General features: G+C 40.4%; 1 protein-coding gene across 28 annotated transcripts in view; it reads left to right on the top strand.

Annotated features, from left to right (window-relative positions):
- EPB41L3 (erythrocyte membrane protein band 4.1-like 3) overlaps positions 1-14,360 on the top strand; it is a 225,299-nt gene that overhangs the window by 198,705 nt on the left and 12,234 nt on the right. For 12 of the 28 annotated variants that reach the window (XM_015562691.1, XM_015562685.1, XM_015562689.1 and 9 more), the window contains exons 13-17: positions 1,467-2,030; positions 7,578-7,631; positions 10,247-10,282; positions 10,469-10,534; positions 10,989-11,180. In XM_015562691.1, the coding sequence (XP_015418177.1) occupies positions 1,467-2,030; positions 7,578-7,631; positions 10,247-10,282; positions 10,469-10,534; positions 10,989-11,180 (912 nt within the window). The remainder of the gene's footprint in view (positions 1-1,466; positions 2,031-7,577; positions 7,632-10,246; positions 10,283-10,468; positions 10,535-10,988; positions 11,181-14,360) is intronic. The other 16 variants (XM_006761834.2, XM_006761843.2, XM_015562694.1 and 13 more) reach the window with 8 other exon arrangements.

Raw genomic sequence — 14,360 nt, forward strand, 5'->3', positions numbered from 1 at the left:
CCCCCCCCTCCACACAACACCTCTCTCGGTGATTGTGTGAACCCACTACAGCCCATGCCCATGAACAATATCACCTTCCCCACAGACCTAACTTAATGTAGAACATCTTGGTTATATGTTTGTGAATTATGAAATTTATATACTTATATAAAATTACAATTTACAGATAAAAGTCCAAAGCTTTAATATACTGATTTTTCAACATAATCATATGGATTTAACTATTTCTGAGTACACTTCCGCACCAACTGAGCATCCCCCCACTCCAACACACACACACACACACTCAAACACACACACACTCTCTCTCTCTCTCACACACACACACACACACACACACACACTCACAGAGGGCAGCAGAAGTCTAATTATCTTCAGGCTTCATGTGACCTCGACTTGAACCCCTGGGCTGTGGCAGCTTCAGTGCTGTGCCCGGGTCCTTTGGGGCCTTGCGTTCTCTGCCCGCCCTTGCTCACAGCCCTCGGCCCCCTTCAGAGGAGCCTGGCTGTGGTCCTCCCACTGCCAGGGCCAGAGGGAAGGGGAGGGCCTCCCTGTCCCACAGAGCCTGAGCTCACTGGGGAGCATATTTGTGGCCATGTCTGCCTCTGTCATTCTCGTAAGAGCTCAAACCAGGCGAGTTAAACCTACCATTTATCTACTAAAAAACTCCAGAAGGCTGCGAAATTGTATCTTTCTATTATTCATGGGCCACAAATAATACAAAGTAAATACTTGTTAGTACCAGAAAACATGTTGTTTTTGCTTGTTAGCTTGTTGAAACCACTTATTGGAGTTTAAGTCCCATTTACATCATTGATAAAGGAGCCAAAATAAGAATTTTCCAAGGAACCTCAATTCTTTGTGGAGAGTCAGATTTCTTAAAGGCTAATTACTGAAATCCCTGATTGGAACTGCTTGTCACATAGGAGTGGGGCCAGAAATTTTTGTTTTATGGAAACCCACCTGTTTAGGATATAATTAATTAACCAAAGAAAGGTAATGCTAGAGATTTCTTTTGACATAATCAAAATCTTGATCCATTTTTCTTTCTAATTCAACTGAACCACAGTAACAGATCTGTTAACTGATGATCAGGAGATGTTATTGAAAGTCTTGATTTTAAGTTATCGGAGTTATATTTACTTGCAAAACCCTTAAACTTTCTAGAAATATTTGATCGTGTGAAACATGTCGACTTTGAGATTGCCCACAGATATCTTCGTGCTGACTTTTTTAAAAAGCCCGCCCTGGATTTGATGGGCGGATGGGAGAGCGGTAGCCATTGGTGGCAGTATTGGCATGCAGCTTGAGTACTTTAAAATTCACGAACAAGCTAGTGCTGAAATTCTTGTTTTACAATTTATATTGATACCCATAAGAAAATTAACTAATTGCAGTTTTTCTTTTTGTCCTTTTGCACCTCTGTTTGCTGCTTTCTGTCTCTCTCTCTGTCTCTTTCACATCAGTCACCTGGGCTTGGCACTGACTCATGTTCCCTGTCCCCCCCATCAACCCACTGTCCCCCTGCATCTCCCACAGAGCTCCGTAGGAGGTGTAAGGAGAATGACCGCCAACCTCCGGGTTGCAAACCTTCTAAAGACACCGGGCCTGTGCACGGAGAGCCCTCCGTGGACTCTGACGGCAAAGGGAAGCCGTACCTAGCGGACCAGGATGTGGCTTTTAGCTACAAACAGCAAACTGGCAAAGGGGCCACCCTGTTCTCCTTCTCCTTGCAGCTCCCGGGGTCATTCCCTTCTCTTCTAGATGACGACGGGTACCTCTCTTTCCCCAACCTGTCCGAAACCAACCTCCTCCCCCAGAGCTTGCAGCATTACCTCCCGATTCGCTCACCCTCCCTCGTGCCCTGTTTCCTCTTCATCTTTTTCTTCCTGCTCTCAGCCTCCTTCTCAGTGCCATATGCCCTCACTCTCTCCTTCCCTCTGGCTCTGTGCCTCTGCTACCTGGAGCCCAAGGCGGCCTCCTTGAGTGCCTCACTAGACAATGACCCGAGTGACAGTTCAGAGGAAGAGGTGTGTACCTCGGCATAGAACACACTTCCCTGTCGTGGTCGGGGCTTTGGTCCGAAACAGTGTTAGACGGCTGCTGCGATAGTGGTCCTACTTTCAGAGCCTCATTTATTGTCTGTGCCAATCTGTGAAGCGATTTCTGTGTGTTGGGGGAAGCAATCCGGCCCCAGGGTTAGGCACAACACCATGTGGACGTAGCAGCCCGAGCCCAGCCTGGAATCCTGCTGCTACCCACTGAGTTACACGGCTGGGGAAGGACTCAGCCAGAAGTCAAGTCTAAGTAACCCTGTGTCTGTGTAACAATCAGGGTTAAGTTAAAGGTTTTGTTCAGTTACCGTTTAGTAAAGTAAATTACACACAAGATAAATACATAACTTTTGACTAGGTTTATGGAGTGTTACTAAAATGTACAGCCACTCCTCAAATAACACTGCTTCATTCAACATCTTTTCATTATAACATTGATGAGATGCCATAGGAATTTAACTCTTGTTTATGTCAATTAGCCTCTGGTAAAATTGGTTTCATTATATATCATTTCGCTTAAAGTAACAGACCCTGTCGACAATATTGAGGACTTTCTGTATCCTGATATCATGATACGTAGTGGGGAGATAGTCTAGATCAGTGATATTCAACCTTTTTCATCTCGTGGCATTTTTTATATATAGAAAAACCTAAGCAACTGAACGACAGAATGACCGAACAAATAGTCACTATGACGCGCACTGACCACCAGGGGGCAGACGCTCAACGCAGGAGCTGTCCCCTGGTGGTCAGTGTGCTCCCACAGCCAACCTCCTGCGGGCCCTCCCCCACTACCTACCTCCTGCGGCCCTGATCAGCCTCAATTGCTGGCCAGGCCAAGGGACCCCACTCATGCACAAATTTGTGTACCAGGCCTCTAAGTATAAAATAATTAATAAAATTCTGCTGCACACCAAAAATGTATTTTTTGCCAATCCGATCATCTAAGGGGAAAGGGATCAGTAGCCCTGACTAAATAGTCAGGTGTTGCATGTTTTAAAAATTCTTGCAGCACACTGGTTGAAAAATCACTGGTCTAGATAAATGCTACTCAAAGTGAGGTGGGAGAGAACACTACCATCGGGGATGTGGCATCATCATCTGGGCAGTTTTACAAAACTGTAAATGCCTCTCATGCTGGGGATTCCGAAATGTCCCCTCGACTGTCTTCTGTTGTCATTGCCAGGCTGTCGTCGTCCCTCACAGACGTGAGCCACATTCCATGGGTGTTTTGGGTCAGAAAGGAAGTTTGAGCTGTTTAAAATGTCCACATAACATCAGTCATTGGCAGGGCCAGAAAGAACTGCGTTGAAAACACCAGTCTTCAAGCACAGTCAGGAAGAGACTCACTTGAGGCTTCTGTCCACTAAAAATGGGCTGAAATTTCATCAGCACTTGCAATGCCAACGTATACACTGGATGATTTCTTTAAAATCCAACATGAGTCAAAAACCCCACATGCATTCAGACAGCCTGGAAAGGCCAGGGACGTTGGATGGGCCTCTATGGCTTCCAGCCAGGCAGTTGTTCAGTGGGGAAAGGACTTGAGCCTTCAGCCTCCATCCACGAAGCCCTGCCGCCTATCTGTTTCCTGTCCCTCATCCAAGCCATTGGGTGAGCTGATGTTGTCGCCAGCAGCCTTTCCTCTTAATTGCTCTCCTTTCCCCGTAGCGGTATGAACAGCCCAGCAGTTTCCCTTTCTACAGGCTTCGCATAGAGAACAGGGAAAAGGAGTAGAAGCTGCCCACAGAGGCACCTGGCTGTCACCTGCCCTCCTGCCCACTGCTCCCCCGGGCCCCTCAGCTCTTCTGTTCCCACAGAAGAAGGGTTTTGTGGCAGGAGACAAGCCCATTACTCTTAGCATTTAAAAAATTTACAAAGTCAAAGCCACATTATAATAAGAAAAGAAAGTCTTTTCAGTTTTTGCTCAGCCAGAAATCACGTGAGCTGCACCTGTGAGTATATAGTATTGCCAGGGTGTGTAAGTATCTATATTTAGTGGCATTATGACCATTTCTTTTCAGCAGAAGGGGGAAAAAAATGGGAATGGTTTCACAGATGTTTGAAATAAAAGTTTAAGCTTTTCCATTTGATATTGCCTAAGAGCCCTTTTCAAGGATCCTGGGTCACATATGACTTAGGTTAGATATATGTAACTATTTTCATACTTGAAACATACTTTTCAGAGAAAACTAGTTTAAATCTTAGGCTTTAATAGCACTCTTTCTCACAGTGGCCACATTATCAGATAATATAAGACTAGAACCCACAGCAGTCAAGAACACAAATTTATCTGTAAAGACTATATAGCTTGTTTCCAACCTGGACATACAGTTTTCCTTTAGCAATGGGGTTAGTCATCAGGCTAGCATAAAGCAAAACGATTGCCATTTTATGCTTTCTGAATTCTAAATAACTGAACTTACGTGTAGCAAACCACACAGATCTTGTGCCTAATCCAGGGTGTACATCTTGTTGTAATCAGTGCATGAGAACTCACGTTAAACTTGGGCATGTCTGCATTACACCGACAAAAGAAATCACAGCAGTGCTCCTTGCAAGCTGGTGACCATGGCACTGGAGCTTCCCAGTCCGGGACTCTCCTTGTTGTTGAAAATCTCTCAGACCGTGAACCAGCCCTGGCCGCTGCGGCCTCCCGAGCCCCCTCTGCAGCCTCGGTCAGCCACGGCAGCTCTCCTGACACTTCATATTTGGCCATCTGTTCAGTGTCGTCTCGTAACACCAAGTGTTCAGAGCTGTGCACTCTGGTTCCAGCCAAGCTAGAGAACTCATATGTAGGTCATTCCATTAAAAAAAAAAATAGCCATGTGTTTACGTGGCCTGTTTCATTCTCCAGGCCTGAGGCACTTTGGCAGCTACACTGGGTGACTTCGTAACATACAGTTCAGCTCTGTGACTTTGATTTTGCAAAATCACTAATGGCCATAATTCTTTTTAAATATTTTATCATCTCTGCTTTCATTTTTCACCTGTTGTGCTGGCTTAATTAGTTCCAGCCTTTCTCCAGAGTGAAATCCAATGTAGAAATGCTTGATCATTTCAAACATAAAGCTGTTGGCCAATAATATCTTTCTTTTGTACTTTCAGAGTGGTCAAATAAGAAGGGGCGGTATATCAAATTGTCTTTCAAGAAACAAGATGAATTTAGTTCACCATACCTTAAAATGTAGTTACATATGAATTTCTGAGGAATTTTTTGATAATGCAAAAAAACAAAAAGATAAAATTCAAATCTGGAGGAAAAAATTGACCACTTAATTTTAACATTTTAAATTAATAGTAATAATTATATTAGCATCAATATATTACAATTACTATAGGTTTTCTTAGTTTTGTGTGTGTCAGGCATATAAAGCACTGAGTATCCATTTCTTGATCTGGTTAGGGTCATTTTCACCATTTTACTAGAAGGAAATTGGGATTAAAACATAAAATGTGCCCAATGTGTCACAGATTTGACTAGCGAGGATTTTAGCTCATGTCAGTCTGATCAGGCCTCTCACACTTCACCAGGACTGTAACGTAAAGCCAAGATGCTTACAAAGTCCTTGATATAAATTTTAAAGCCATAGGAAAATATGTGGGAGGAGAAATACTTTCAAGAACTTTTAAGATCTTTGACATAATTAGCACACTTGAGCACAATTCATTCTTTTTTGTTCTTGAAAGTTTTAAGATTTTAAATTATTTCACACCCTGTCTCTCTCTTTTTAATTCAGACTGACCTTCGACTAGATTGTCAGTGGGTGAAGCATTGTAATATCTTAGCAATGACCACCCAAGAAAATTAATAGCCACCCACCCCACATGTTGCCAAGTTGGTCAGGTCATGAAAAGGTATCAACACACTTTCTTTACCAACCCACTGAAAATTATTTTCCACCTAAACATGCTACCTAGTGGCCAGAATGGCGACCTCGGGTGTACCCTTGCTCAAATACCAAGTCCTTTTCTTTAGGAATATATAAAATGAAAGTTAGGGTTAGTGCCAAGAAATCAACCTAGCCAGAGTTATGTGAGCATAAACCACTCTCCCACTGTCCCTTCCTGACACTCCTGGGAGTGTCTTAAGAGGCAGATTCACAGTCTTAGAGCTTTGATTTTTGTTTTCAAAATGTTAATCACACATCTTTGCTCAAGGGAATTTAATAATGCTTAGCTGGTATTTATGGAAGAAAAGTCAGTTAATATTAGGGCATTTAGATGTTTCTGTTTCGATGGCTATCCTATTCCCCGCCAGAGAAACTAGTTTTTGTTTTAAATCATAAACCTCTGAAACAGATTAAAAGCCAGGTCTGAAATTTCTAGTGTGATTCTCCCCTAAAAACATGGGCCCTGGCAATGCTGTGCTTTGTTTTATTCGTTTCCAAGCAGATACTTCTCTCTCTGATTTTAAAAAGTTATCATTGTGCTGTTGTTAATTCTCACCTGAGGATGCTCTTTCCATTGATTTCTTTAGAGCTGGGGTGGGGACCGTCCAGCCCGTGGGCTGCAGAAGGCCCAACAAATCATGTGGTGTGGCCCTGCCAAGGCAACTGCAGGCAGGACTTGAAATTCAATAAATCTAGGAGCTTTTTTTTTATAGCAACATAAATTTATATCAAGTGAATTATATTAAGCGAATGATGTTATAAATATCCAGATGACCCATGGTTCCCCACCCTGCTTTAGAGCGAGTGGAAGGAAGGGAGGGAAGGCAGAGAGAGAGAAACATGGATATGAGAGAGACATAATTATTATTATTATTGCTTCATTTGAATGGGAATTTTTGGAACAAGATATTTCAGTAGATATACCTCTTTATATTGGAGGGTGAGGCAAAATAAACACAGGATATAGTCTTAAAAAATACCTAGTTAGCAAAGCTAATTGAAAATTAAATTACTTTTTTTTTCATATGTAAAACATGTGCCTGTGAGTCACTGGCATGTGCTTTTTATAATTACTAAGTAATGCAGACGGCCTGGTGGTCAGAAATGGATGGAAATGATCAAAACTGTATAAATGAGGGGCTGAAAGTCCAGTGACTGTTATAGTAGCTTTTTATTTAAATTTCCATTTTAATTTACCTTTCAAATGTCTGAAATATTACTAGAATTTTAAAAAAAACTATATAAACATCAAATTTGCATTAAGTATTTTGTATTAAGTATATTTAGGGGATCTTTCTTGGGTTTTAGTTAAAGCTGGGGGGGGGAAGAATGACAAATTGGTTTTCCCAAGACTTAAAACCAGACAGGTCAGCGTGGCTACCTGTGGTGTCTGCGGTTCCCGCAGGCTGTGTGCCTCTGGTCTTCCTCTGAGTGGCTCTGCTGGTGAAACCTAGCTCTGGCCTTGCTTTTGCTTTTGCTTGACCCTGCATTCTTGTGGGAAGGGGGTTTGATTCGGATCACAGAGAAAGAGAGTGGACTGCTTGGCCTGTGCCATGCCCCATTTAACCAGACGGGTTTGTTTTCTATTCCTGCCTTCCTCCTGGGACCCGATCACTTCTCTGGTCAACAGACGGACAGTGAGCGCACGGACACCGCGGCCGATGGGGAAACCACTGCCACTGAGGTTGGTATACTCACTGCGGGTGGTGGCTCTGCCTTTAGCAACTTTGCATATTAGCTTTTAGAATGGAGAGAAATTATAACCATAGCAATAGGAGTTAAATATTTTATAAGGCCCAGACTAGTGGTTCCAAACTCTGTAGAATCCCATTTCTTGTTTCTCATTCAGAAGGTCTGGGGCCCGGATGGAGAATTTGTATTTCTAAGGAGTCCCCGGAAGTTGTTGATTCTGTCCATTTTAGTTAGGACCACATTTTGAGAATCATTTGGCTACACTGATAATGTTTATTTTTCATATATTCCCCTATCCCAGTGGTCGGCAAACTGCGGCTCGCGAGCCACATGCAGCTGTTTGGCCCCTTGACTGTGGCTCTTCCACAAAATACCACGTGTGGGCGCGCACATACAGTGCGATTGAAACTTCGTGGCCCATGCGCAGAAGTTGGTATTTTGTGGAAGAGCCACACTTAAGGGGCCAAAGAGCCGCATGTGGCTCACGAGCTGCAGTTTGCCGACCACTGCCCTATCCCAAATGAAAGGCTGTTTATGTATCACAGCTATGATGAATGGGGAGGAGCATCACAATTAATTTAATTAGCTTGTTGATGGTTACAGAAATATATTTAAGTTCCAAATAGTCAAGTATACTTGTTCAAATAATAATACTACTTTTAACTCATTTTTGTAGACTAAAGGTAGCACAGGTCACTCAAAATAAATGAATTGTCTAGGAAGAGAAATTAAATAACTACATACTTTATTGAAAAAAATGTGGTCAGATAGAACAATGATAGAAGAAATACTATGCTATTATGTATACTTCATTAAATTTTTAGGGTACATTAAATATGTGTGTGTGTATGTATGTATGTGTGTGGCTTATGTTGTTTTTCAAATCTTCTCTACCAGTTAATAATTAAAATTTCTGTAAAACCAGTATTTATCTATAGTAATGGGAGTCAAGATGTTCATTTCCTAAAGTGCTAGCAGAATTTATTTTTTACTTAGCAATAATTTTTACTTTAGGTTGTCTTTTTACAGCATTTAATATTATAATACCTAGTTGGGTATTTAGGAAGAACTAAATATTCTAAGTAGTATCTATAAACCATTTTATTGAAAATATCTTCAGAAAAACATTTCAAAGTGGAGTTTTATTAAGTGTCTTCCTTCGGAAATGCCACGCTTCAATTCAAAGCTTGGAAATCGTAATTTTTTTTAAGTTAAAAATAATATTGTAAAAGTATTTTTCATATCCTTTTAAGCAATCATGTAAATTTATTAAAAGTTAATAATTTTCTATGGCAAAATATAACCAGTGCATGTTATTTTATAAGAATTAGTAGCTACATATAGCTGCACATGAATATATTTAATAAATTTCCCTGTAATCTTAAGTGCTACAAGAGAACAATATTTTAATAATACTTTAAAGTTTATATAGCAGTTAACATTTTGCTGTATAACATCTGAAGCACAAAAATCAATACATGTAACAGGTAGCTTTTGAGGCTTAAAAAGTAAGTGAAGGGCTGTGAACCTACCACATACTTAAGAATTAGCACATCACTCACACTGTGTTAGGATTACCTGTGCACTCGCTAACACTTTTTAAACACTTTTCCTTTTCTTTGAGGAACCAGCATAAAAGTAGTGCAGCGTGGGGCATGCTGGGTAGGCAGTCTTGACCCCTTTGGCAGATAAGGAAACCTGGACCCAGATAGACTGACTTGCTTATAGCCACCTGCTCAAGCGTTGGCTTCTCGCGTGTGGCTTTACTCTGGGCCTCCTTTGTAGCACAGGCCTGGGTGACTGTGGCTTGGCCTACTTACCTAATTTTTTGTACTCAGATACCAGCCCAAGGATTAGACACGTCCTTGAAATGAGAAGGGTTAAGGGAGGAAGGATAACAGGCTGCATTTAGGTAATTTTTTTGTATTTTTTAAAAAATCAAAAATAGTGTTTTTAAAGGTAATTGTTGATTTTAAAGGTAATTGTTGATGATAGTTGATTTTTATAAAAATTTTCTTATTTAGCCCATATCTTTCTTCTTCCCTCCCAAATTGGTTTTTTAAGTACATGAGTTCAAGAAATTACAGGTTTCAAGAAGTTTTTAAATGTGAGAACCTCTGTGTTAAATTTTTTGAGCCTCCGTTCTCTGGCCTACATTGGGGATAATAATAGCTAACCTCTTAGAATTATTATGAGGATTCATGCACTACAAAAAGCTCTCATTATTGGGAAATCATAGCCATTCTCATGAATTTGAATTTTAATGGGGCTCCCCACATTTCCTGAACCATTTCTAATGTCCATGAAGGACAGCCCACCGAGCCCTTGCTGTCACCTCCCAAGCACAGGTGTGCACACATTACACTTACAAGTCTGCAGGTTAAAGTGGCAAAAACCCACTGAGCAAGGAATCTTTTACTCCTCTTTTCTTTTTAAGCTTTGTCATTTGTGTGTGGGAATGTTGTGGTTTGCAAAGAAGAAATAGCGTTCGTAAGCAAGAGCAAACTAGTGCCTCCTTTTAGCGAGTTTATATAGACCATGGTTCCTCAGTCTCGGAGTCGCTTGCATGGTAAGATTTTGTTTCATGCTCTTTCCTGATGCTGGCAGTCGGACCAGGAGGAAGATGCAGAGCTCAAGGCACAGGTAGACAATGAAAAATAAGACAATAGCAAAACCCAGTGTGTGTAAGCCATTGTCCATCTGTGGTGTTCCAGTCTCCCAGCATGCTCTGTAGCCGGTTGCCATGTAGTTGATGCAGTGTGGAGGGTGACATTTGTTCCAGTGACTACCATGTCCCTTACTTTTCCCTTTCTTCTCCACTTTTTTCAGAATAGTCTGATTAAGCGAATAAAGGGTGAAAATGTGTATGTCAAACATAGTAATCTTATGTTAGAGGTTGGTATGAGTATGTACCAGTGCATGTTCATGTGTGTGGAGTTCTTTCCGTGGTACACCTGTGGGCTCATACCATGATGCATGAACTGTGTGTTCTCATCTGTGAACAAGTGGGGATGACTTCTCACCTTTCTCTGATTTCCTTCCTCTCTCTTTTCCTGTGTGTGTATTTATTTTAATTCTCTCTGGTGACATGTGAACTATATGCTTTAAAGTTTACTATTTTAAACTCTTGATTTTTATGCTTGTGTGAGCTAGATTATTTTTTCCTCTCTTTTCCTTGGCAATATCACATTTTCACCAGAGTGTTTGTGATAGTGTCATGAGCTGTGATCAAAACTTTTGTTTTGACTACTAATGAAATGGACATTACTTTTTTAAAAAAAAAAGAGAGAGGAAAGAGGAAAATAAATGTAAAATGTTGACTGTTGGATTCTTTATGTTCTGAATATAGGAGCTAGATAAAACTCAAGATGACCTGATGAAACATCAGACCAATATTAGTGAGCTGAAAAGAACCTTTTTAGAAACCTCCACAGATACTGCCATCATGAATGAATGGGAAAAAAGGCTTTCTACCTCCCCAGTGCGACTAGCCGCCAGGCAGGAAGATGCACCCATGATAGAACCACTTGTCCCTGAAGAGGTCGGTATTCAGGCTGTTGGTTGCAATTGTCTTCTGTTCACTAGACTCGCTTCTCCACAGGATCTGCACCTGGGGAAAGGATTTGGCAAGCTTCTGAGTAGAAAATCTCACCACTTGTCTGTATGTAACCTGAGCTGCCATATTCAGTGCTCCAAAGAAAAGCTGAAAAATAAAATGATGAGGTGGCTAAGGAGCAAGTTGGTCACATCAGATGGTGCTTAAGAGTAAACAAGGAGCCACGGGGAATTATAATGCATGTCCGCCTATCCCATTAAACCTAGATTTCACAGCTGGGAGAAAATTAGCTACTATCAAAGAACTGACCCCTTTTCTGACTATGCCGCTTCTGCTGCATTAAGAAATGCCCTGAAAACTCATGAATGCTTCTCATTAATTGCAAGACAAGGCCTATGGAGGTTGTCTAATGTTTGACTATATGGTAACCTGAAGTTGATAGAATTTCAGGACATACTTTATTCTCGGAATACTGTACCAGCCTTTTACAGGTATGAGCAGTATTTTTTTTATTTATAACTGATTTTTATACATATGACTGCTATTTTAACAGATTTATAACCAGTTTTTATTTTATTTTTAATAAGGAAAGGAAGGCCAGAATATGTTTTCAAGTGAGACTCTTCCATAGAGGAAAGCTCTGTATAAATTACAGCCAGAGTTAGGGAGGATCCAGCACCATTGTGGGGCCCACGAATAGCTAATCTGACTGTCGACTATTAGACATCATCTTGCTTTATCTGTCTTTCAAAAACGTAGTTTTTTAAAACTGCATCTTTCTTGCATCATATTAATTTCTTATCAAGACTTCATTATTGTGAGATATTTGCCCAGGAAGCTGAAACAGAACAGAAGAAAATTAAAACTTAGGCCTTTACGGGAGAAAATTTCTTTAACAGTAGTCAATGCTTCGGTCTTTGCCGTAGAAAAAAAAAAGAATGTAATTAAACTCATTTTGGTCATTTTTAAAACTTCCTTTAAGAGCTATTTATCAAAAGTGACCACAATCACTATACTATCTTCATGACAATTCCAAATCCAGCTAAACACTGACGAGGCATTTCTCTATTTGAATTACTTTGAAAGGGTCCTTTTATGCAGAATAAATGGAAAGTACTATTACCAAAGTATTCCTTTGCCATTAAACTCCAATTTCCATCAGATTATTTGAGTTTCAAGAGATGAAATGTCTCATTCCAATTGATTTAAATGTTGTAGACCCTGCATTAGTAAGAATATCGCTTGTTAATTATCATTGCATAAAATTTCATTGTAGTTAGTCAGGTTTGACTTACAATATATCTACTATCTCTGTTGGGAATAAGGAAGATCATTTTGGCTCTGAGGATGGCAGACACTGCATTAAATTACAAACACAAAAAATAAATAGCCACCAAAACTGAAACCAAAAAACCCATGCCTCCTTACAGTTGCTTAGTAAGGGACATGGTAGGTGGTAGCCACTTTGAATGAAGCTTAGGTGGACGCGTAGAGAAGTTAAAAGTTGGTGCTAATAAACAAGGGACTTTACAGAGCTAGGCCATCAGACTAGTAAAAAATGTGTTTCACTTATTAAATCATCTTATTCGTAGAGAATGACATTGATGAACCAAAAATCATTAACTTGAAAAGGTGATACTTTGAACATAGTGCACTTTCCCTGGATGGTGCTGCCTTTTCTGTGTTAGCACAGACAAGCTGCAGTGAGCCCAAGAAAGGATTATTTTTTATAATTAAAGGATGGAAACATGACTTCTGCAGAGGAGTGAGCAGTTTGGTTATTTAGACTGGAGAAGACGGGCTGGTCTGCTTTTAGGGTCTCCTAAGCTGTTAAGCAGAGGTTCTGCCCCAGGGTCCAGCACCACCACAAAAAGAAAATTATAGAAAGACTTGGCTAGACCTGAAAAAGAACTTAGAAACAAGGCTGATTAACGCTGGTTATCAAAGAGCAGCCCTAAGGAGCTTCAGGTCCCAGAGGAATAGAGGTCCTTTCAGGGCGGGTCAGAGCTCTGCGTATTTTCCTTGACCTTGGGGCTGGGCAGGGTAGCCTAGGGGCTGCCTTCTAACACTGTCCAGGCCCCTTCATGGCATCCAAGTTTATATTCCATTTGAGGGCCGTAAGAACAATCCAAAAAGTTTGTATGCTCTATAAATTCTTGACAGTTTCTAAATTATGGCCCTGGCTTTTGTTATGGTTTGTGAAAAGTGCGAAAGATAGCTTTTCTCCTCCCAGCAAGCTACATGCAAAGCATATTCATTTACAAACACGTACCCAAAGATTTTCATTTTAGAAGGGAGGTATTTTTCTAAGTAAATTACTATTTTATATCATCCTATTATTTCATGTATCCCTTTTTATTTTAAAAAAGAAAAAAATTATGTATATAGATATATATATTGATTTCAGAGAGGAAGGGGGAGAGAAACATCAATGATGAGAGAATCATTGATCAGCTGCCTCCTGCATGCCTCCTGCTGGGGATCGAGCCCACAACCCAGGCATGTGCCCTTGACTGGAATCAAACCCGGGACCCTTAGGTCCACAGGCCGACACTCTATCTGCCAAACCAGCTAGAACTCATGTGTCCCTTTTTAAATTTAAGTAAACAATAATTGACCAGTTTAGAAAGGAGTCTTAAAATAATTTAATTTTAAACAAGGGCCAAATACTGTTTGTGTGAGAGGTTGAAGAAACCCTGATTCAATGACCCCAAGCTTAGTTAATATTTTTGTAATCTAGGTATTAAAATGTTGTGGAAAGAATCTAATTAGGGCTGGTTTTAAATGTGACCATCTTTTTTGTTTATCTATGGTGTGTTTGACTCCTAAGTATTTTTTTTTAGGATGTTTTCATTGATTTTTTTTTTTTTAAAGAGAGAGAGAAACATGGATCGGTTGCCTCCCATACGTGCCCTGACCAGGCATCCAACCCACAACGTAGGTATGTGCCCTGACCGGGAATTGAACCCACAACCTTTTTGGTGTATGGGGCGAGGCTCCAACAACTGAGCTACCTTGCCAGAGCAGTAAATATATTTTTATAAGATGCTACCAATTTATGATTAAAAGAAAATTCAGAGTTAGAAATACAAGTAATAAGCTAGTAATGGTGATGATACTCTAAGCATATTACATATCTTTATTATAAAATGAGAATTTTATTGC

Source organism: Myotis davidii, unplaced genomic scaffold (assembly GCF_000327345.1).
Source record: "Myotis davidii unplaced genomic scaffold, ASM32734v1 scaffold96, whole genome shotgun sequence".
Lineage (NCBI taxonomy): Eukaryota > Metazoa > Chordata > Mammalia > Chiroptera > Vespertilionidae > Myotis > Myotis davidii.